General features: G+C 34.2%; 1 protein-coding gene across 2 annotated transcripts in view; it reads right to left on the bottom strand.

The window, feature by feature from the left end:
* The window catches only part of ANKRD13C (ankyrin repeat domain 13C), an 85310-nt gene that overhangs the window by 52874 nt on the left and 12589 nt on the right, over window positions 1-19847 (bottom strand). Inside the window, exon 2 of one of the 2 annotated variants that reach the window (XM_004280741.4) lies at window positions 7811-7852. The exons of the other annotated variant lie outside the window; for it this stretch is intronic. Coding sequence (XP_004280789.1) covers window positions 7811-7852 — 42 coding nt within the window. The remainder of the gene's footprint in view (window positions 1-7810; window positions 7853-19847) is intronic. 2 annotated transcript variants of the gene reach the window in all.

The raw sequence follows: 19847 nt of genomic DNA, 5'->3' as shown, positions 1-19847 counted from the left end.
TATTTACCAAGTGCCTATTATATGCCAATTCTAAGTACTAGGTCCTGGATATAAGTAGTGAGAAGAAAGATTAGTGAGAAGAAAGATAAGATCTTGCTATCAGAGAGCTCCAATATTAAAATATAATTAAGTAAACTAATAAATAAAAAAGGCTAATGATAAGTGCTCTGAAGGAAATAAAGGTGTTATGACAGTTGTAATGTAATACAAGTGAGCTGAGGTGGAGGAAGAATGGCACTGTTTTAGCACTATTCCTAGTAATAGAAGGAACATCTACATTAGCAGGAAATTATATCAGAATAAAGTAAAATAAATACAGAAATTTCACAAAGGTGTTTAAGAAAGTCTGCTAGTAATATATAAGAATATATGTACATGAACATTTATTTTAGGATTATTTATAATGCAAATATGAATATCCATCATGGGAGAATGACTGACTAAAGCATGATGCTTCTATATCCCTGGACTAATAACATGCAGGCATTTTTAAAGAATAGAGTCAAAAGGACAAAGGAGCCACCTGAATGGTCAGCCATTGGCCAAATTTGAGAAACTGAGCATCAAAAAGAATAATGACTAGTTACAACACATTAAACAAAAAAAAACTGATAGGCCCATAATGACATCAAAAAATGAGAGGACAATGAGTTCTCCTTTATAGAAGAATGACTGCTAATAAATGTAGAAGAAATGATAAAACTAGAAAATCAGCAATAACAACAATGTAATAACTGATACAGGCAAAGGACCCCAATGAATGCTAAAGTCACTAGGTAAAAGGCTATGTGCTGGGAAATAGGATATTTACTTAAAGTATCATCCCAAGATTACTTAATAAAATGAAAAGTGTTCCTTTACAGTAGAGATAGCTGAAGATCATCATCTCAAACAAGTGATCAAAACTTAGTGGCAGGGCTTCCCTGGTGGTGCAGTGGTTGAGAGTCCGCCTGCTGATGCAGGGGACACGGGTTCGTGTGCCGGTCCGGGAGGATCCCACATGCCGCGGAGCGGCTGGGCCCATGAGCCATGCCCGCTGAGCCTGCGCTCTGCAATGGGAGAGGCCACAACAGTGAGAGGCCCGCATACCGCAAAAAAAAACCAAAAAACTTAGTGGCAGTAATAGTGGGATAACTTAAAATTATGTTTCCTAATGTGATACAATATAAAGTTCATATGCCTCTGCAGTATTATTTCCAGAAATGTTTAACCTGAATCTAATAAAGCATCGATACTTAATTTTTGATTCATAGAAAAAACAGAGTATAAGGAACAAGTTAAATAACATTATGAGAAAATAATCAGGCAAAACTGAGATGGGAGACATTCTACAAATTAACTGGGGAAGACACTTCAAAAAGTCAGGTACAAAGGAAGGGGAAAAAAAGGTGGGCAAACTTTTCTAGATTATCTGAAACAAACAACCAAATGTAATGAATGAATCCCAATCAGATCTTGATTCAATATAAAACACCGATAAAAGACATTTTTCGAACAACTGGAGAAATTTAAATATGGATTGGATATCAGATATTATAACAATATTATTATCTTTCTTAGGTGTGATAGTGATATTTTGGTCATGATAGACAATGTCCTTATTCTTAGAGATGCATGCTGAAGTATTTGGTGGTAAAATGTCATGATGCTTACATCTAGTTTTCAAATGTTACAGCAAAAATAGTAAAAAAAAAAAATATATATATATATATATATATATACACACATATAAAACACTAAGATAAAGAGAAAAATACAGCAAATGATAAAATGTGAACAATTATTGAAGCTAGGTAGAGAGTATTTGAATGCTCATAGTGATAATCCTTCAGTTTATCTGTATATCTGAAATTATTCATAATAAAGCATTGAAAGAAAAAAATGAATAAAAAAGACAAATATTAAAAACAAGAATGAATTTAAGTCATCCCAATAGACTGAAAGAAATGTCTACATTGCACTGCTAAATCATATATCTGCTCAATGGAGAAGTATATTATGATCACATGTTTTTATAAAGGAATAAATAAAAACTACACATATGAATGTGTGTTTAGATACATACACACATATTTGTATATAATAATAAGCATGGAGAACAGTATGGAAGAATACCTAGCAGGCTGTTAACACGGATTACCATGTTTAATGGGAGAAGGGGGTTAATAAGGAGAGAAGATGATAGAGAGACCAGCTAAAAAGAATTTTTTTAATATATAAATAAATAAAATGGACCCTCTAGAAGACCTAAATAGACATTTCTCCAAAGAAGACATACAGATGGCCAAAAAACACATGAAAAAATTAACATCAGTAATTATTAGAGAAATGCAAATCAAAACCACAATGAGGTATCACCTCACACCGGTCAGAATGGCCATCATCAAAAAATCTACAAACCATAAATGCTGGAGAGGGTGTGGAGAAAAGGGAGCCCTTTTGCACTGTTGGTGGGAATGTAAATTGATACAGCCACTATGGAGAACTGTATGGAGGTTCCTTAAAAAACTAAAAATAGAACTACCATATGACCCAGCAAACCCACTACTGGGCATATACCCTGAGAAAACCATAATTCAAAAAGACACATGCACCCCAATGTTCACTGCAGCACTATCTACAATAGCCAGGACATGGCAGCAACCTAAATGTCCATCGACAGATGAATGGATAAAGAAGATGTGGCACATTTATACAATGGAATATTACTCAGCCATAAAAAGGAACAGAATTGGGTCATTTGTAGTGATGTGGATAAACCTAGAGTCTGTCATACAGAGTGAAGTAAGTCAGAAAGAGAGAAACAAATATCGTATATTAGCGCATATATATGGAATCTAGAAAAATGGTACTGATGAACCTATTTGCAGAACAGGAAAAGAGGTGCAGAAGTAGAGAACAGACTTGTGGACACAGAGGGAGAAAGGGAGGGTGGAACGAATTGAGAGAGTAGCATTGGCATATATACACTACCATGTGTAAAACAGCTAGTAGGAAGCTGCTGTACAGCACAGGGAGCTCAGCTCAGTGCTCTGTGATGAACTAGAGGGGTGTGACGGTGGGGGTTGGGGGGGTGTGGGGTGGGAGGGAGGCTCAAGAGGGAGGAGATATGGGGATATATGTATACGTATAGCTGATTCACTTTGTTGTACAGCAGGAACTAACACAACACTGTAAGGCAATTATACTGCCCCCCAAAGAAAAGAATCAAAAATAAATAAATAAATAAATACATAAATAAATAAAATGGACACTCTCCTAAAGAAACCTACCAGGGGGTTTTATGTAAATATGTGTTTGTGTGCATAAATAAAGAAGTAGGGGAACATGAACATGGATAGATATCTACAGACTTTGTATTTCATGATAAACTTTTGAGTGAAAGGAAAAACATGGCAAAGTACTAGATGCAGTGATTCAACTTAAGTAAAAACAAACTAAGCCCCTGTATTACAAGGAGGAAGGTGTGCAAGGATGCCCACTAGGCTATTAATGTTAATTACATCAGAAAAAATGTAGGAGAGATGATGCTTTTTATATACATCTTTATACTGCATTATTTCAATTGTTTCATCAAGCATGTATTAATAACCTAAAAATCATTAAAGAAAAAATATTAGTTTAAAAATATTGAAAAGGAAGATGCACAACAGTATCTAAAGCAATATACCAATTGCATAAACTAAGGTATAGAACTGGTATGATTTATATATACGTTAAAGATGTCAACCGTTTTCTCATACGCCACAGACCTTGCCACAGGCCTTTTGCTCACATCACAACTCAACTGATGTAGAAATGAGCAACTAACGAAAAGCCAGAAAATCATAGATATGCCATGATCTCTGACCTAGTCTCATACATTAAAAAAAAAAAAAAAAAAAAAACTGGAACAATCAAATGCCTTCTCTCAGCAACTGTAACAATGAATAATAAGAAAAAAAGGTAGTTAACAATCAGGCAGTAAGGCTTAAAAATGCACAAATGAGCCACAAAGAAGTTATGACTTGAGGAGTCTAAACAAAATGAAATTATGATAAACAGAAATCACATATAAATATACTAGAGCTATACAGGTGACAAAATATAAAGAGAGTGAATGGGATAAATAGGACAACTGGGAACAAAACAGAATATTCAGAGAGACCCTTATGAAGATGAAAAATCAAACTAACTCTAGACTTATTTCAGAAAAAAAATGGAAAACTGCAGTTCCAAAAAATACTGATAATAAATTAAAAGTTGCAGCAACTGGTTTGAAGAATTTTTTCTGATGTCTAACCAAAAGAATAAGAATTAAAGGTTAGTTTTCTAGTTCACCTCCTAAAGATTCCTGAAATCTTTTAAGTATAATGTTTTTCTCCATTTCAATTCAAATCCATAGTTGAAAAACTTGCCAGCCAACATGGCAAACATGGTCAATAGACTCAGAAATTCAGAAAAAATCAGACTTCAATGGTGAAAAATAAGGTTATTCAGTAGGTTAAGATGACTGAGAGAAGTAAATAAAGGTGTATAGGTCATAGGGTATCTCTCTTTAATTCAGTCAATAAATATTTGAATACCCTGGGAATTTTTACTATGTTTACAAACAAGTATACAAACAGAAAGTGCCCTTCAACAGTGAAGTCACTAAAGGCATAGTATATCTCTAAAGGAGAAGATAAAAGTGGCACAGATTGAACAATGGTATAATGTAAAATTGCTTTACAGAATTAAGTATAAGGTAGATGTTTTATCTTCCACTACATATTTCAATCTCACTCCTATGCAACCAAATATCAAAAATATTAAAAGGTCAAAAAAAAAAGCAAAAAAGAGTATTCAACTGGAAAAATGTAAATGGAAAATTATAAATTGATCAGTATATTAATGGCTGTACCTACTCTACATGAAAAAGACTCAGGAAGAGCAAATACTGACATTATTTGCAGATCCTGAATCATCTAACCAAGTTTTTCCCAAAATATGTTCCACAGAACTCTAGTTTCTCAAGATACTTGTGAAAAAGAGAAAATACCAAATAACTATTGGAACAATGACTCTATATCCAACAGAAGGCTCCAATTCAGAAGGTCACAATGAATATTAGCATATCAAAAGTTCTAAGAAGGTCCACAATAAACAAAACTGCTTAAAACTTAACTCACTATTTTCAGAATCAATTTGACCTGGAAGCACTATTTTCCTCTAAAAACTTATCAATATCCAATGAAACTAATTCTGTGAAACACATTTTGGATAGGCTGATACAATCCTATGATGAAACCTAACAATACCGCTACTGAAAATTAGAACACTTAGACCTAGGATGGTAGATATGTTTAATTTCATATTCGAATCCTGGCAAATCCATATTTACTATTAAAGTGCTAAATTTAGAATAGCAATCAGACTTGGCATCAAATTAACTATATTTTCCACAAAAACAGGAGGGAAGCACGATGCATGTTAGCTAACTTTGATTTAGACCATTTCCTTTTTGAATGGTTCACAGTGAAAAGAGAGCAAGGCAATTCACCATAATAATCAGGAATCCAGGCTCTGGAACAAGATACTCCAAGTTCAAGTCAAAACTCTGCTACTTTACCCTGGGAAAGTTGCTTAACTTCTCAGAGCTAACTTTTTCATCTGTAAAATAGGGATAATAATAGTATCTTCCTCACATGGTTGTTGTGTTAAATGAGTAAACATACATAAAGCCCTAAAAAAAGCATCTAGCATATTGTAAATGAATACATTCCAGTTATTTTCTAAAGTTCTGATCGAATGTTCTTTGAAAGAAAGCATAAGTTTTAACTGCTCAAATTTAGCTAACTATATCTGATATCTTTTCACCAAGGTATCTATACTAAAGATGACTATCATTGTCTGCCCTGCCAATATTCCTGATAAACATTCTTCCTCTGTATTCCTGATTTCCTCTTCTACTCCCAACTCTCACCCAAAGCCAGCCAAGCTAAAGCTAACTTCACAGGAGTAAATATATATCCCAAAGTCAATTCATGAGATTGCCAGTCACTCATCACTGTGACTTGGCTCGACATGAACTAGACCAATCAAACTTTTTGTTCAGAAATTCAGGAACCTAAGAAACTGAACTACTTGGTGGAGAACACTGAAATCAAAGCCTTGAAGGTTTAGGAACCTAGAACAGTTATTTTGGGTCATGGTCAATTTCACTAAACAGAAAAGTCAATCAAGAAAAGGGAGAATATTATATATATATATATATGTATATATATATATATATACACACACACACACACACACACACACACACACATATATATATATATAAAGAAAGAACAGCAGATGCACCATAAGAGACAGACAGATGATAGATGATTGATAGTTGGACAAATAGATGGATATACATATCCGAAGGGAAGGAAGGAGGAAGGTTGCGGGGGTGGGGGTGGGGGCGGGGGAAGGAGGGAAGGAGGGAGACAGAGAGGAAGGAAGGGAGGAAGGACAGGGGGAGGGAGGAAGGGAGAAAGGATCGCTGATCTCCCAGACTGTCTTGGTTACTACTCTTCCTGAGACATAGCTAGTCCCCATAGCTTGAATTTCTATAATATGTAGCACCTTAATGAATCTCTCTTTACTTAAAAGTTACTTGACTGGGCTTCCCTGGTGGCGCAGTGGTTGGGAGTCCGCCTGCTGCTGCAGGGGGCGCGGGTTCGTGCCCCGGTCCGGGGGGGGTCCCGCGTGCCGCGGAGCGGCTGGGCCTGTGAGCCGTGGCCGCTGGGCCTGCGTGTCCGGGGCCTGTGCTCCGCAGCGGGAGAGGCCCGCGTACCGCAAAAAAAAAAAAAAAGGTTACTTGACTGAGTCTCTTCCTTGTAAGAAGGAGAAAAAAAATAACATAACTAAATAAAGAAATAAAGATTTGAGCCCCCAATTTATGTAGTATTAAATTTCCTACAAATCATATGCTTCACCTAAGCACAAGAACTTAATAAAACCAAACCAACAAAAGAATTTTTTTTCAACAAAGCAAGTTCTAGTAACATCCTTCAGATCATCATACATTCAGATCAAATGTTTACAGCAACAGCCACATCACACTATATAACAATAATAGATGTTCATAATGATACAGCTAGATCATCAGAAAAGTGTTAACAAAAATTAATTAGCCTGTTTAAAAATTCAAGAGTATATGTTTTCCAAAGATTTTTATCAAACACATCCAAAATTTAAAAATCTAGCACTCAAAAGGTTGCCAATCAGCTATCTGGAATCCTCACTTTCCAGGGTTACTGGGAATCCAGATAACTAAGACTTATTGCATCTAGGAATAGCCTTAAAAAGTAGATCTTTTAAATCACCTGTCTATGAGTTGTTGCTTTCCTTTTTTCTTTTTGGAGAATAAATAAGTACTAACTTTTTATTATCATCTACCATAAAAAATCTAGACTTATGAGTTTAGATATATAAAATAGTCCATATTAAAGAATTTTATAAAACTCTTTGAATATTAAAAGTATTACAATAATTAATAAAACTTAATATTTGGAAACAAGAGTCTCCTGAAATTATACTTCCTTGATAAAATAACCAAACAAGAAAAAAAAAAAAGCTTCAAAAGGCATAAAGATTAGTATAAGACTTCCACTAATTCTTTGAAAAAAGTGCTATGAAAAATGAGAAAGTATTTGTGTTTTTTAATATACTGAATCCTAAACTCAATTAGCACATCAAATAATCAGGCAAATTTTTTAAAACTCAAAACGTAAAACTCATCTTAAAATATTTAAACTGACTATACATGAGTGAAGTTAAACAAAAAAAGAACATATTTACTAACCTTTATTTCCTAACATCACAGCAAGATGTAAAGGAGTGTTTCCTAAAACAAAAGCAAAAATAAATTAAATTAGTGTAGAAACATCAGAAAAATTATTTTAAGGTGGTTTCAGCTCCTTCAGAAATTTCACTGACAAATTTTAAGCAAAAATAATGTGACCACAAAATGATCCTGCTTATGTGGCAAAGTGAGGGTCAGAGGATGCCATGCTTTCTAAACACAAGGTATCTTACTCCTCTTCCCCCCCACCTCCCGTAAAAGGTTTCCATTTTGCTTTTGGGATTTCTTCTCCAAACAGATGTCAGATTCCTTTGCTGCTAATTTCTCTGTTATATCAATCTTTGTTCATTCATCACACAATTTAAGTACCTTACTATATATATACTCATCCTTGCTCATAAATATCAATAAGTCCCAATCCCAGTCCTCAAGTTTTAATAAATAAAATGAAAACACTAACTGGAAAAAATATATGCACCCCCCATGTTCATTGCAGCGTTATTTACAACAGCCAAGATATGGAAACAACCAAAGTGTCCATCAACAGATGAATGGATAAAGAAAATCAGTGTGTGTGTGTACACACACACACACACACACACAGTGGAATATTATTCAGCCATTAAAAAAAAGAATAACATCTTGCCATCTGTAACAACAGAGATGGACCCTGAGGGCATTATGCTCAGTGAAATAAGTCAGATAAAGACAAATATTGTATTATCTCATTTATATGTGGAATCTTTTAAATATATATGAATATATATATATATATATATATATACTGAGAATGAACTGGTGGTTGCCAAAGGTGGAGAATGGGAGGGTAGGCTAAATGGGTGAAGAGAATCAAAAGGTACAAACTTTCAGTCAAAAAAATGCCACAGGGATGTAATATACACCATGACTATTATTATACTGCATGTTAGAAAGTTGCTAAGAGTAGATCTTAGAAGTTCTCATCACAAGAAAAAAAAATATTTTAAATTATGTATGGTGATGGATATTAACCAGACTTCTTGTGGTAATCATTTCACTATATACAAACATGAAATCATTGTTATACACTTGAAAGTAATAAAGTGTTGTATGACAATTATACTTCAACTTAAAAAAAAAAGTATATTGCAAAGGTAAACAATTTCTTCTGTCTCAAAATGCTAAATCCTAGGTGGGTCTGTAGAAGATACACATTTTCTGTTTTACTAAAAACAGTACCTTGTTAATCTAAACATTTATTTTGTTTCTGATCAGCTCCAGAAAAAAAGAAAAGAAATCCACATGTATAAGTATCAATTTCCAATTTTATTGGTCTAGAATAAGATCATCTTCCACCTTTTCTAAATATTGAACTATTTTCATAAGTTTGCATTCACATTCTATGACAATTTATCAAAACCAAAAAGCAGTCATAAAAAGTAAACAAACTTGTTGACAAATTGATGCCAGAAACAAAAGCTCAACACTATGCCAAAACCAAAACCTTTACTTCGGATTATCATTCCTAATTCCCACCTCTTTTCTAGTTTAAGTTCTCATCACCTTACCTGAATATCTACTGCAACAACCTTCAAGTCTCCCTGCCTCAAGTTTTGCCCCATTTCAATCTCCTCTCTATATTGGAATAATAATTTTAAAACAAAAACTTGACCATGTTACACTTAAAAGGCTGGAAGTGGTCCATATTTTATCCTTAACATGGAATAAAAGGTTCTTGAGATATGTCCTTACCTTCCTTTCTTCTCCTATTTTCTTCTTTACCCTGTATTTCACCTGAACTGCATACAATAAATTCTCCAATAAGCCAGGTTCTCGATATTCACACATTTTATTAATCCTTCCTAAATATTCCTTCCCGATCTGCCTGGCAAGTTAATACTCACCTTTTAGGGCTTAGCTCAAACATCACCTATTCACTGAAGTCTTCTCTAGACAATCAGATGTTCCTCTGCACTGCTCCCAAAGCTCTCTATACCCATCTTTTTATTGCAGCACTTTTCACACTAAACTGTACTTTAAATTTTTTGTGTAAACATCTGTCTCCTTCATTAGACATTAACCTCAGGATAACTAGATACATATTTTGTTCATTTATGTATATGAAATGCTTCCAATACACATCTAACATTCAAAATAGTCAATAAGCATTCGTGAATGAAGGCATAAGAAAAAGTTCTGACTATAGAAACAAACCTTAAAAATATCAAATCGTTACAGAAACCTGATCACTAAAACACGACAGGCATTACCTTAGGCAAGGGTTGCAAACTCAAATGTTTCCATAATTAAGTAATGTAATTGTAAAACTTTTGGTGTTATTTTTCCTAAATGTTTACACGAATACACTTGTAAAACCATCTAGCCTTGGAGTTTCCTTTGAGTGAACATTTTTATTACGGATTCATTGTCTTTAATAATAACAAGAGTACTTATGTTTTCTAATTCCTTTTTGTGTGCATTTTGACAAATTAAATTTTTCAGGGATTCTGTCCATGTCATATAAATTGCCACCTATTGTCATACATTTTGTTCACAATATCCATGATTTTTTAATGACATTAAAATTTATGCAGATGCCCCACTTTTCATTCATATTTGTTACTTGTGTTTTTTCTTTGATCAGTCTGAGGTTTATTAATTTTATGCACTTTTTTAAAGAACAAAGTTTTGGCATGTTGCTACTTAATGTCTGTTTTAATTCAATAATTCTTGCTCTTTTATTACTTCTTTTCTTCTATGTTATTTGGGTAAAATAGACTCAACTTGGGAAATAAAGCAAGTTAAGTTGTTCTTTTTCTAATTTCTTGAAATAGATTCTTAAATGTTTGATTTTTTTACCATTTCCTAGTATATTTACCTTTTTATTAATAATTTCTAGTTTACTTACACTGTGATCAGAGAACAGACTCAGTATAATCTCAATGAAACATGTTGAGAGTTGCTTTATGGTCAAGTTTGGTCAATTTTTGTAAATGTTTTCTGTAACCTTGAAAAGAACATGTATCTTAAGGGTTTTGGGTACAGCATTTCATATAAACCTACTAGACCCAGTTTGTGTTGTTCATATCTTTTATATCCTTACTGGTTTTTTGTCAGCGTGTTAAAGAAAGAGGAATGTTAAAAATATCCCACTGTAATTGGGGGTTTCTATGTCTTCTTGTACTTCTAGCAACTTTGCTTGATATATTTTCAGCTATGTTACTAAGTACAAATCAAATCCTCATACTTTCCTAGTTCAACAAATGATTTTCATCTTGAAGCACCTCTCTTTATCTCAGATGTTTTCTGCTTTAAAACCTACTATGATGTTAATATAACTATTCCAAATTTTTTGATTGATATTTACATGGAATACATTTTTCACTCCTCTCACTTTCAATATTGTTATATTTCAGATGTGTTTCCAACTGTATGTAGTTGGGTGTTTTTTCATACAGTAAGCTAATATTTGTCTTTTAACCAGAGCATTTAATCCAGCCTCATATGTTATACTTACTGATATTATTGGAGTTTAAATCTACCATCCAGCTTTGTGCTTTCTATTTGTCCTGCTGGTTCCATGTTACTTTTTCTCATCTTTCTTACCTTCTTCTAAATTGATTATTTTCATTATTCCATTTTGGTTTTTTATCTGTGGATGGAAGGTATATATTTTTTTTATTTTACTATTCTTTTAGTAGTTATCCTAGAGATGCACTGTCCCATATGGTAGCTACATGTGGTTACCGAGTATTTGAAATGTGGCTAGTCTGAACTGAGATGTGCCATAAGTGGGATTTTGAAGACTTAGTATGAAAAACAAGAATGTAAAATATCTCAATAATGTTTTATATTGATCATCATGTTAAAATAATGTTTTGGATATTTTGGGTTAAATAAAATGTAGTATTAAAATTAATTTCACCTACTTCTATTTTATGTGGCTATTAAAAAACTTAGTTATAAATGTGGCTTGCATTGGCTTTCTATTAGACAGCACAGCTCTAGAGTTTACAATATGCATCCTTGATTTATCAAAGTCTAATGTTAAATGGCACATTCCCTTCTTGAGAGCAAGTCATTGACCTTAGAACACTAACTTCATTCCCTCCATCCAGATTTATATGCTGTTATCTAGTGCCATGAGTCTTTATTTGTACCTTATAGAATCAATATTCATTTAAGATTTCTTACCACTTTTGTTGCTCTTCATTCCTTCCTATCTCTCTAGCCTTCCATTAGAATCATTTTTCTTCTATCTGAAACACATCCTTCAGTATTTCTTTTAGTGGTGGTCTGATAAGTGAATTCTCTTAGGTTTTTGATTGTAAATGTTTATTCAACTTCGGAGGATATTGTACAGGGTATATAATTCTTGATTGGCTGTTATTTTCTTCAGTATTCTATGTAGTCTTATGGTTTTCTTTTTTGTTGAGAAGTCAGCTGTAGGAATTTCTACTGATCCTTTTAAAGTAATGTGACTTCTCTGGCTGCATTTAAGATTGTTTTTTCAGCCATTTCACTCCAATGTGGAATCCTTTTTTTATTTTACTTGGGTTGGACTTGTTAAATCTCTGAATTGGTGTCTTTCATCAATTTTGGAAAATTCTCAGCAACTGTCTCCTCAAATATTGCTTTAGCCCCATATTCTCTCTCTTCTCTCCTGGGGTTCAATTAACAGAACTACTCTTACCATTTTTAATTTTTAAAAAATTTCTTTCCCTTTTTCATTGTAGATATTTTCTCCTGACATATTTCCAAGATCATGAGTTCTGTCTTCTTCAGGATCTAAACTGTATTAAGCCCATTTATTTAGTTTTTAATTCAGTTATTATATATTTCCATTTGAGAATTTCTATTGAATTATTTTCCAAATATGTTACTTCAATTTTCATAATTTCCAGTTCTCCACTAAAATATTCAAACTTGTCTCTCATCCCCCAAGAACATAATAAACATTGTTATTTAAAGTCTCTGTCCATACAAACTACTATATATAAAATAGATAAACAACAAGGTCCTACTGTATAGCACAGAGAGCTATACTCAATATCTTGTAATAAACTACAATGGAAAAAAATCTGAAAAGGAATATATATATGTATAACTGAATCACTTTGCTGTACACCAGAAACTAACACAACATTGTAAATCAACTATACGTCTATTAAGTAAATAAATAAAATATAAAGTCTGTCTAGTAATAATTACAATAAATGAAGCTCTGATGGCTCTGTTTCTCTTATTGCTTCTCTCTGGTTCTCATTCATGTTGTCTAGTTTCCCTATAATGCTGGTCATCTTGAATTGTATGCTGAACATATTTAATTAACTCCTTCTGCAAAAATCTTGAAGCCTAAGAAACAAATTCTACAGAGACTTTTATTTGCTTCTGACATGTGGCTGGGGGTACTAGACTAATTCAGGGATTGACATTTTTTTTCCGGCCCTCACAAATGACTCAAAGCTATGCTTCAACCTATATCAGAGCTGATTTACCTGCAGTTCAACCTTATTCCTAAGCAGCTCTTCAAGTTTCCATCCCCAAAAGCAGCATGTTTAAGAGATACCCCACACCTGGTGGGCCCTGACCTCCATCTTTTGTCCTCTTAGCTCACCAAGGCTGTCTAAAGTACTGCTCAGCCTCTTAACTGCTTCTTCCGGATTCACAAAAGCTGCTGGGGAAAAGTAACCTCAAATGTTAGGTTTGCATCTTTGGATTTCCATCTTCTGCCAGATCTTGGCCCAGTATCCCTTCCTACCTCATTAGCTCTCCAATGTCCTTAAAGTAGAATATTTTATTCTTATTGCCTTCTAAAGAAGAGTTGTCCTCATTATCTAGTTCATCATTACTAGAGGCAGAAGTTCTACTTTGATTTTATGTGTTAACTTTTCTCCATCTTCGTTAATAATTTGCTTTCTATTTTTTTATACTCTTTTGATTAGTGCATAAAGATGCAATACTTTTATGAGTGCTAATGATCATAACTTCTATCAAAATATAATTACTCTCTTAGCACTTTTAAATCATTTTTACCTCAAATTCAATTTTATCAGCAATTAATCTTGAGGATTCATAGCTTTCTTTTCTTTACCATTGACTCAACAATAAAATCTCCATTTTTCACTATTCTCCTTCAAGTATGTGTGAAAGTCCTTTTCTTCCCTTTTAGTTAGTAGATGTCATCGTTGTTACTTTTGGAATTTCTTCACTACTCCTTTCTCTTAGTAACAAATGCCATACCTTAAGTACATGAACCAGGGAAGACACATGACACAAATCCAACTAGTCTGATACCTAATTAGAAAATAGTTTCAGGGAAGGGCACAATTCCCACCTGGGTCAAGGTTCTTTTCTGCATTTTTTTTTTTTTTTGTACTTGAGCCAGTGAGGAAAACTGTCTCTTGCCATTGGAACCTTAGTACTTTAAGGTTCTGAGTATGAGACTGCATATTCTCTACCATATAGATTAGCAGGTCTGAATCAGGGACAATTTTATCCCCCAGAGGATATGTGGCAATGTCTGGCACATTTTTGGTTGTCAAAACTGGGGAGTGGGGGGTGCTAATGGCATCTAGAAGGTAGAGGCCAGGGATGCTACTAAATACCTATAGTGCACAGGATAGGTTTCCACCACACAGAATCATCCAGCACAAAATGTCAAGTGTAGAGGTTGAAGAACTCTGACATAGAAGAAAGCCCAACTACAAGAGGGAAGAATTAAATTCTACATAACACCAGATCTAACAAACTGTACAATACCCGCCCCGCCGCCAACAAAAGTCCTGATGATACTGCAGAAAATCTGGATACAATCATGTCACTATTGTCTCCTACCCTATCATCTTCAGTTATATGAATCAATAAATACTTTGGGGCTTAAGCTAGTTTGCAATGAGTTTCTATCACTTGTAAATCCAAGAATCATTACTAACACAATATGGGAATATAAAGCTTTATTTGACACAATCATACTTTTGGAGATTTCTGTTTTTTAAGTCCTGTGGCTTTGCTTTTCTACTTTTTTTTTTTAATTTGGACTTTTAAAATTCATCTTCCACAATAACAGATTATAGATAGATTTTAAATTCTATTTATAGCAAACTAACACTTTTTAGAACCACCTTTTATTTTTAAATAAATTTATTTATTTATTTTTGGCTGCACTGGGTCTTCGTTGATGCGTGCGGACTTTCTATATTTTCAGTGAGCAGGGGCTACTCTTCGTTGTGGTGCACGGGCTTCTCATTGTGGTGATTTCTCTTTGTTTTGGAGCACGGGCTCTAGGCGTGCGGGCTTCAGTAGTTGTGGCACGTGGGCTCAGCAGTTGTGGCTCACGGGCTCTAGAGCGCAGGCTCAGTAGATGTGGCGCACGGGCTTAGTTGCTCCACGGCATGTGGGATCTTCCCAGACCAGGGCCCGAACCCGTGTCCCCTGCATTGGCAGGCGGATTCTTAACCACTGTGCCACCAGGGAAGTCCTAGAACACATTTTTAAACTCATGCTTATCTAACACTCAAAGTAAAAAAGTAAACTATACTTTTGATTCCCATTACAACAAATGAAGAGGTCTGGACTTTTTCTTTTTTACTGAGGTATAGTTGGTGTATAACACAATGATTCACAATTTTAAAGGTTATATTCCATTTATAGTTATTAAAAAATATTGGCTATATTCCCTGTATTATTATCCTTGTAGCCTATTTATTTTATACATGGTAGTCTGTACCTCTTAATCCACTACCCTCTTCTTGTCTCCCTTTCCCTCTCCCCATATCTGTATCTGCAACTCTTCTGTATATCTGTGACTGTTTCTTTTTTGTTATATTCACTAGTCTATTTTACTTTTTATATTCCACATATAAGTAATACCATATAGTATTTGTCTTTCTCTGTCTGACTTATTTCACTTAGCACAATACCCTCCAAGTTCATCAATGTTGTTACAAATGGCAAAATTCCATCTTTTTATGGCTGAGTAATACTCCATTGTATGTAAACCACATCTTCTTTATCCATTCATCTGCTGATGGACACTTAGGTCGCTTCCATATCTTGGCAATTGTAAAGAATGTTGCTATGAACATTGGGGTGCACGTATCTTTTTGAATTAGTGTTTTCAGCTTTTTACAGATAAATACCCAAGAGAGGAATTGATGGGTCATATGGTAGTTGTATTTTTAGTTTTTTGAGAAAACTCCATACTGTTTTCCATGGTGGCTGCACCAATTTGCATTCCTACCAACTGGGTACTAGGGTTCCCTTTTCTCCATATCCTCGTCAACATTTGTTATTTGTGTTTTTTTTAATTAATTTTTATTGGAGTATAATTGTTTTATTATTTGTGTTCCTTTTGATGACAGCCATTCTGACTCTGTGTGAGGTGATATCTCATTGTGATTTTAATTTGCATTTCTCTGATGATTAAACAATGTTGAACATCTTTTCATGTGCCTGTTAATAATCTGTATGTCTTCTTTGGAAAACTGTCTATTCAGATCTTCTGTCTCATTTTTCAACTGGGTTTTTTTTTTTGACGTTGAGTTATATGAGTTGTTTATATATTTTGGATATTAACCCCTTGTTGATCAGATCATTTGCAAATATTTTCTCCCATTCTATAGGTTGCCGTTTCATTTTTGTCGGTGGTTTCCTTTGCTATGCAAATGCTTTCAGGTTTAATTGGGTCCTGTTTGTTTATTTTTGCTTTTTTTTCCTTTGCTTTAGGAGACAGATCCAAAAAAATTTTGCTACTATTTATGTCAAAGAGTGTTTGCCTATGTTTTCTTCTGAGAAGCTTTATGATTTCTGGTCTTACATTTATGTCTTTAATCCATTTTGAGTTTATTTTTGTATATGGTATTAGAGAATGTTCTAATTTCATTCTTTGACATGTAGCTGTCCAGTTTTCCCAGCAGCAATTATTAAAGAGACTCTCTTTTCTCCATTGTATATTCTTGCCTCCTATGACAAAGTCATAGATTAATTGACCATATGTTCGTGGGTTTATTTCTGGGCCCTCTATTCTCTTCCATTGATCTACGTGTCTGTTTTTGTGCCAGTACCATACTGTTTTGGTTACTGTAGCTTTGTAGTACAGTCTGAAGTCAGGGAGCATGATCCCTCCAGCTCTGTTCTTCTTTCTCAAGATTGCCTTTGCTAATCAGGGTCTTTTGTGTTTCCATACAAATTTTAGAATTATTCATTCTAGCCCTGTGAAAAATGCCCTTAGTATTTTGATAGGGATTGCACTGAGTCTGTAGACTGCTTTGGGTGGTATAGCCATTTCAGCAATATTAATTCTTCCAATCCATGAACATGGTATATCTTTCCATCTGTGTCGTCTTCCATTTCTTTCATCAGTGTCTTATAGCTTTCCTAGTACAGGTCTTTAACCTCTTTAAGTATGTTTATTCCTAGGTATTTTATTCTTTTTGATGCAATTATAAAGAGTTCAGTACTTTTATGTCTCCTCTAGCTCCATTTTTGTTTCACTAATTTAATCAGTGGTTATAAACCATTTCCTTACCCATTATAGATTACATGTCTTTCAAAATTTGAAGCAAAAGTGTTTTTTTGGGGTTTTATTTGGGAGGGGGTTGGAAATTTGCTCTCAGGATTATAATCATATTTGCTTTAATTATTAGACTGATCTATGGTATATTTAACTGGTTTAAAATTCATTATCAGTCCTTTTTGGACACATGTCTCCTTTCTTGGGTTAGTCATTTAACCCTTCCAATCTGAGATACTTCTTTGAATAATATTTTTCAGGAATGATATCATGATGGTTGGTCTATTTTCTAGAATGTTACTATTGCTTTCACAAATGAATATTTGGCTAGAAAGAATTCTACAGTTGGCAGATGGTGTATCAAGTATGTTCTAACATTGGCGAGGTCTGAGGCCAAATTGATATACATTTTAGTTCAATATTATAGTAATCTGTGCTTTTTACTTGTATATATGTAGGATTCATTCAATTTTAAAATAGCACCAAGAGGGAATTCCCTGGCAGTCCAGTGGTTAGGACTCTGCACTTTCACTGCCGAGGGCCCGGGTCTAATCCCTGGTCGGGGGAACTAAGATCCCACAAGCCACGCTGCTTGGGCAATTAAAAAAAAAAAAAAAAATAGTGTGAAGATATGCAGATCTCTTTTCATTAATTTTCCCTGGAACAAATTATGAGCTCTAACTTTGGAATCAGAACAAAGTTTAGATAAAAAAATGTTTTCTTCTTTATTTATAGCTTTGGGTGTTGCCTCTGATCCACTTCTTCTGTTTTATTCTCTGGAAATTCATATTATTCATAGAATACAATCTACACATGTAAAGTCCATATTTATAACTTGTCCTTCATTCTTTTAATCTGTCTCCTTTTCCTCTACAGTCTTTGTTTTCAAATTATTTTTGTACATCACTCATTCAATTTTCTTTACTGTCAAAACTTTACTTTCTATACTCAATTTAGATCATTTTAATGCAGTGATTATATTTTTTAAAATTTCCATAGTATCTTCATAATTTGGACTGTTTTCTTCACATCACTATTTAACAGTTTTAAAGAAACAAACTGTTTTATGTGTTACTGAAAAACAAGGCAATTATTTTCTAAACTTTTCTTCTATTTCTTATAGTATTCCTAACAGTATCTTCAGGATACTTATAATGATGCTTCTTTTATAATAACTGTTTTCCAAAGACTCTCAAATGGATTTTCTTTTTCCGCTCATCCATCCTGAAATGATTTATTCAGATCTAATATGGGAAAGGACAAGCATATTGCCCTCATTATCCTCTCAACATTCAAGAGAATGAATAGCAGAAACTCCTCTACACTCTGAAGCTAAAAGAACAAGCTGATATTTAAGCACTTTCCTATGAGACTCTAATACTCTAAATAAACTCTTAAAACTAAATAATAAAAAGACAACCCAGGCTTCCCTGGTGGCGCAGTGGTTGAGAGTCCGCCTGCCGATGCAGGGGACACGAGTTCGTGCCCCGGTCCGGGAGGATCCCACGTGCCGCGGAGTGGCTGGGCCCGTGAGCCATGGCCGCTAAGCCTGTGCGTCCGGAGCCTGTTCTCCGCAACGGAAGAAGCCGCAGCGGTGAGAGGCCCGCGTACCGCAAAAAAAAAAAAAAAAAAAAAAAAGACAACCCAATTTAAAAATGGGAATATATGAATAGCCATTTCTCCAAAGAAGATATACAAATGGCCAAAAAGCACATGAAAAGATGCTCAAAATCATTAGCCATTAAGAAAATACAAATCAAAACTATAAGGAGACACAACTTTATGCTCACTAGGATGGCTATAACAAGTGTTGGAAAGGAGGAAAAACTGAAATCCTCAAACACTGCTGTTGGGCCAGTAAAATAGTACAACCACTTTGCAAAACAGTTTGGTAGTTCCTCAAAATGGTAAACACAGACTTATCACATGACCCAGCAAAAGATATATACCCAAGAAAATGAAAACATGCCCACACAAATACTTATATACAAGTGTTCATAGCAGCATTACTCATAATAGCCAAAAAGTAGAAACAACTCAGATGTCCATTAATTGATGAATGTGCAAACAAAATGAGGTACATCCATACAATGTAATCTTAATCGGCAATAAAAAGGAATGAAATAGTGATACATGCTACAACACGAATGAACCTTAAAAACCAGTGTGCTAAGTGAAAGACCACAGATTGTGTGATTTCCATTTACGTGAAGTGCCTAGAATAATAAAATCTAAAGAGACAGAAAGTAGATTAGAGATTGTCTAGGGCTGGAGGAAATGGAGTGGCGGCCAGTGAAAGGTAAAAAAAAATACATGATTTCTTTTTAAGTTGATAAAAATGTTCTCAAAGTGATTGTGGTAATGGTTGCACAACTCTAAATATACCAAAAACCATTTCATTGTACACTTTAAATGGTCCAACTGCATGCTATAGGAATTATATCAGAATAAAGCTGTTTAAAGATAAATAAGAGATAGGTGGCCGATAAGTAAAAACTTATTCACTCTCCTAATAATTTTAAAAGAAAAAGTCTTCCTTAAAAA

This window comes from Orcinus orca, chromosome 1 (assembly GCF_937001465.1).
Source record: "Orcinus orca chromosome 1, mOrcOrc1.1, whole genome shotgun sequence".
Taxonomy (NCBI): domain Eukaryota; kingdom Metazoa; phylum Chordata; class Mammalia; order Artiodactyla; family Delphinidae; genus Orcinus; species Orcinus orca.
This window is presented reverse-complemented; position numbering and strand designations above follow the sequence as displayed.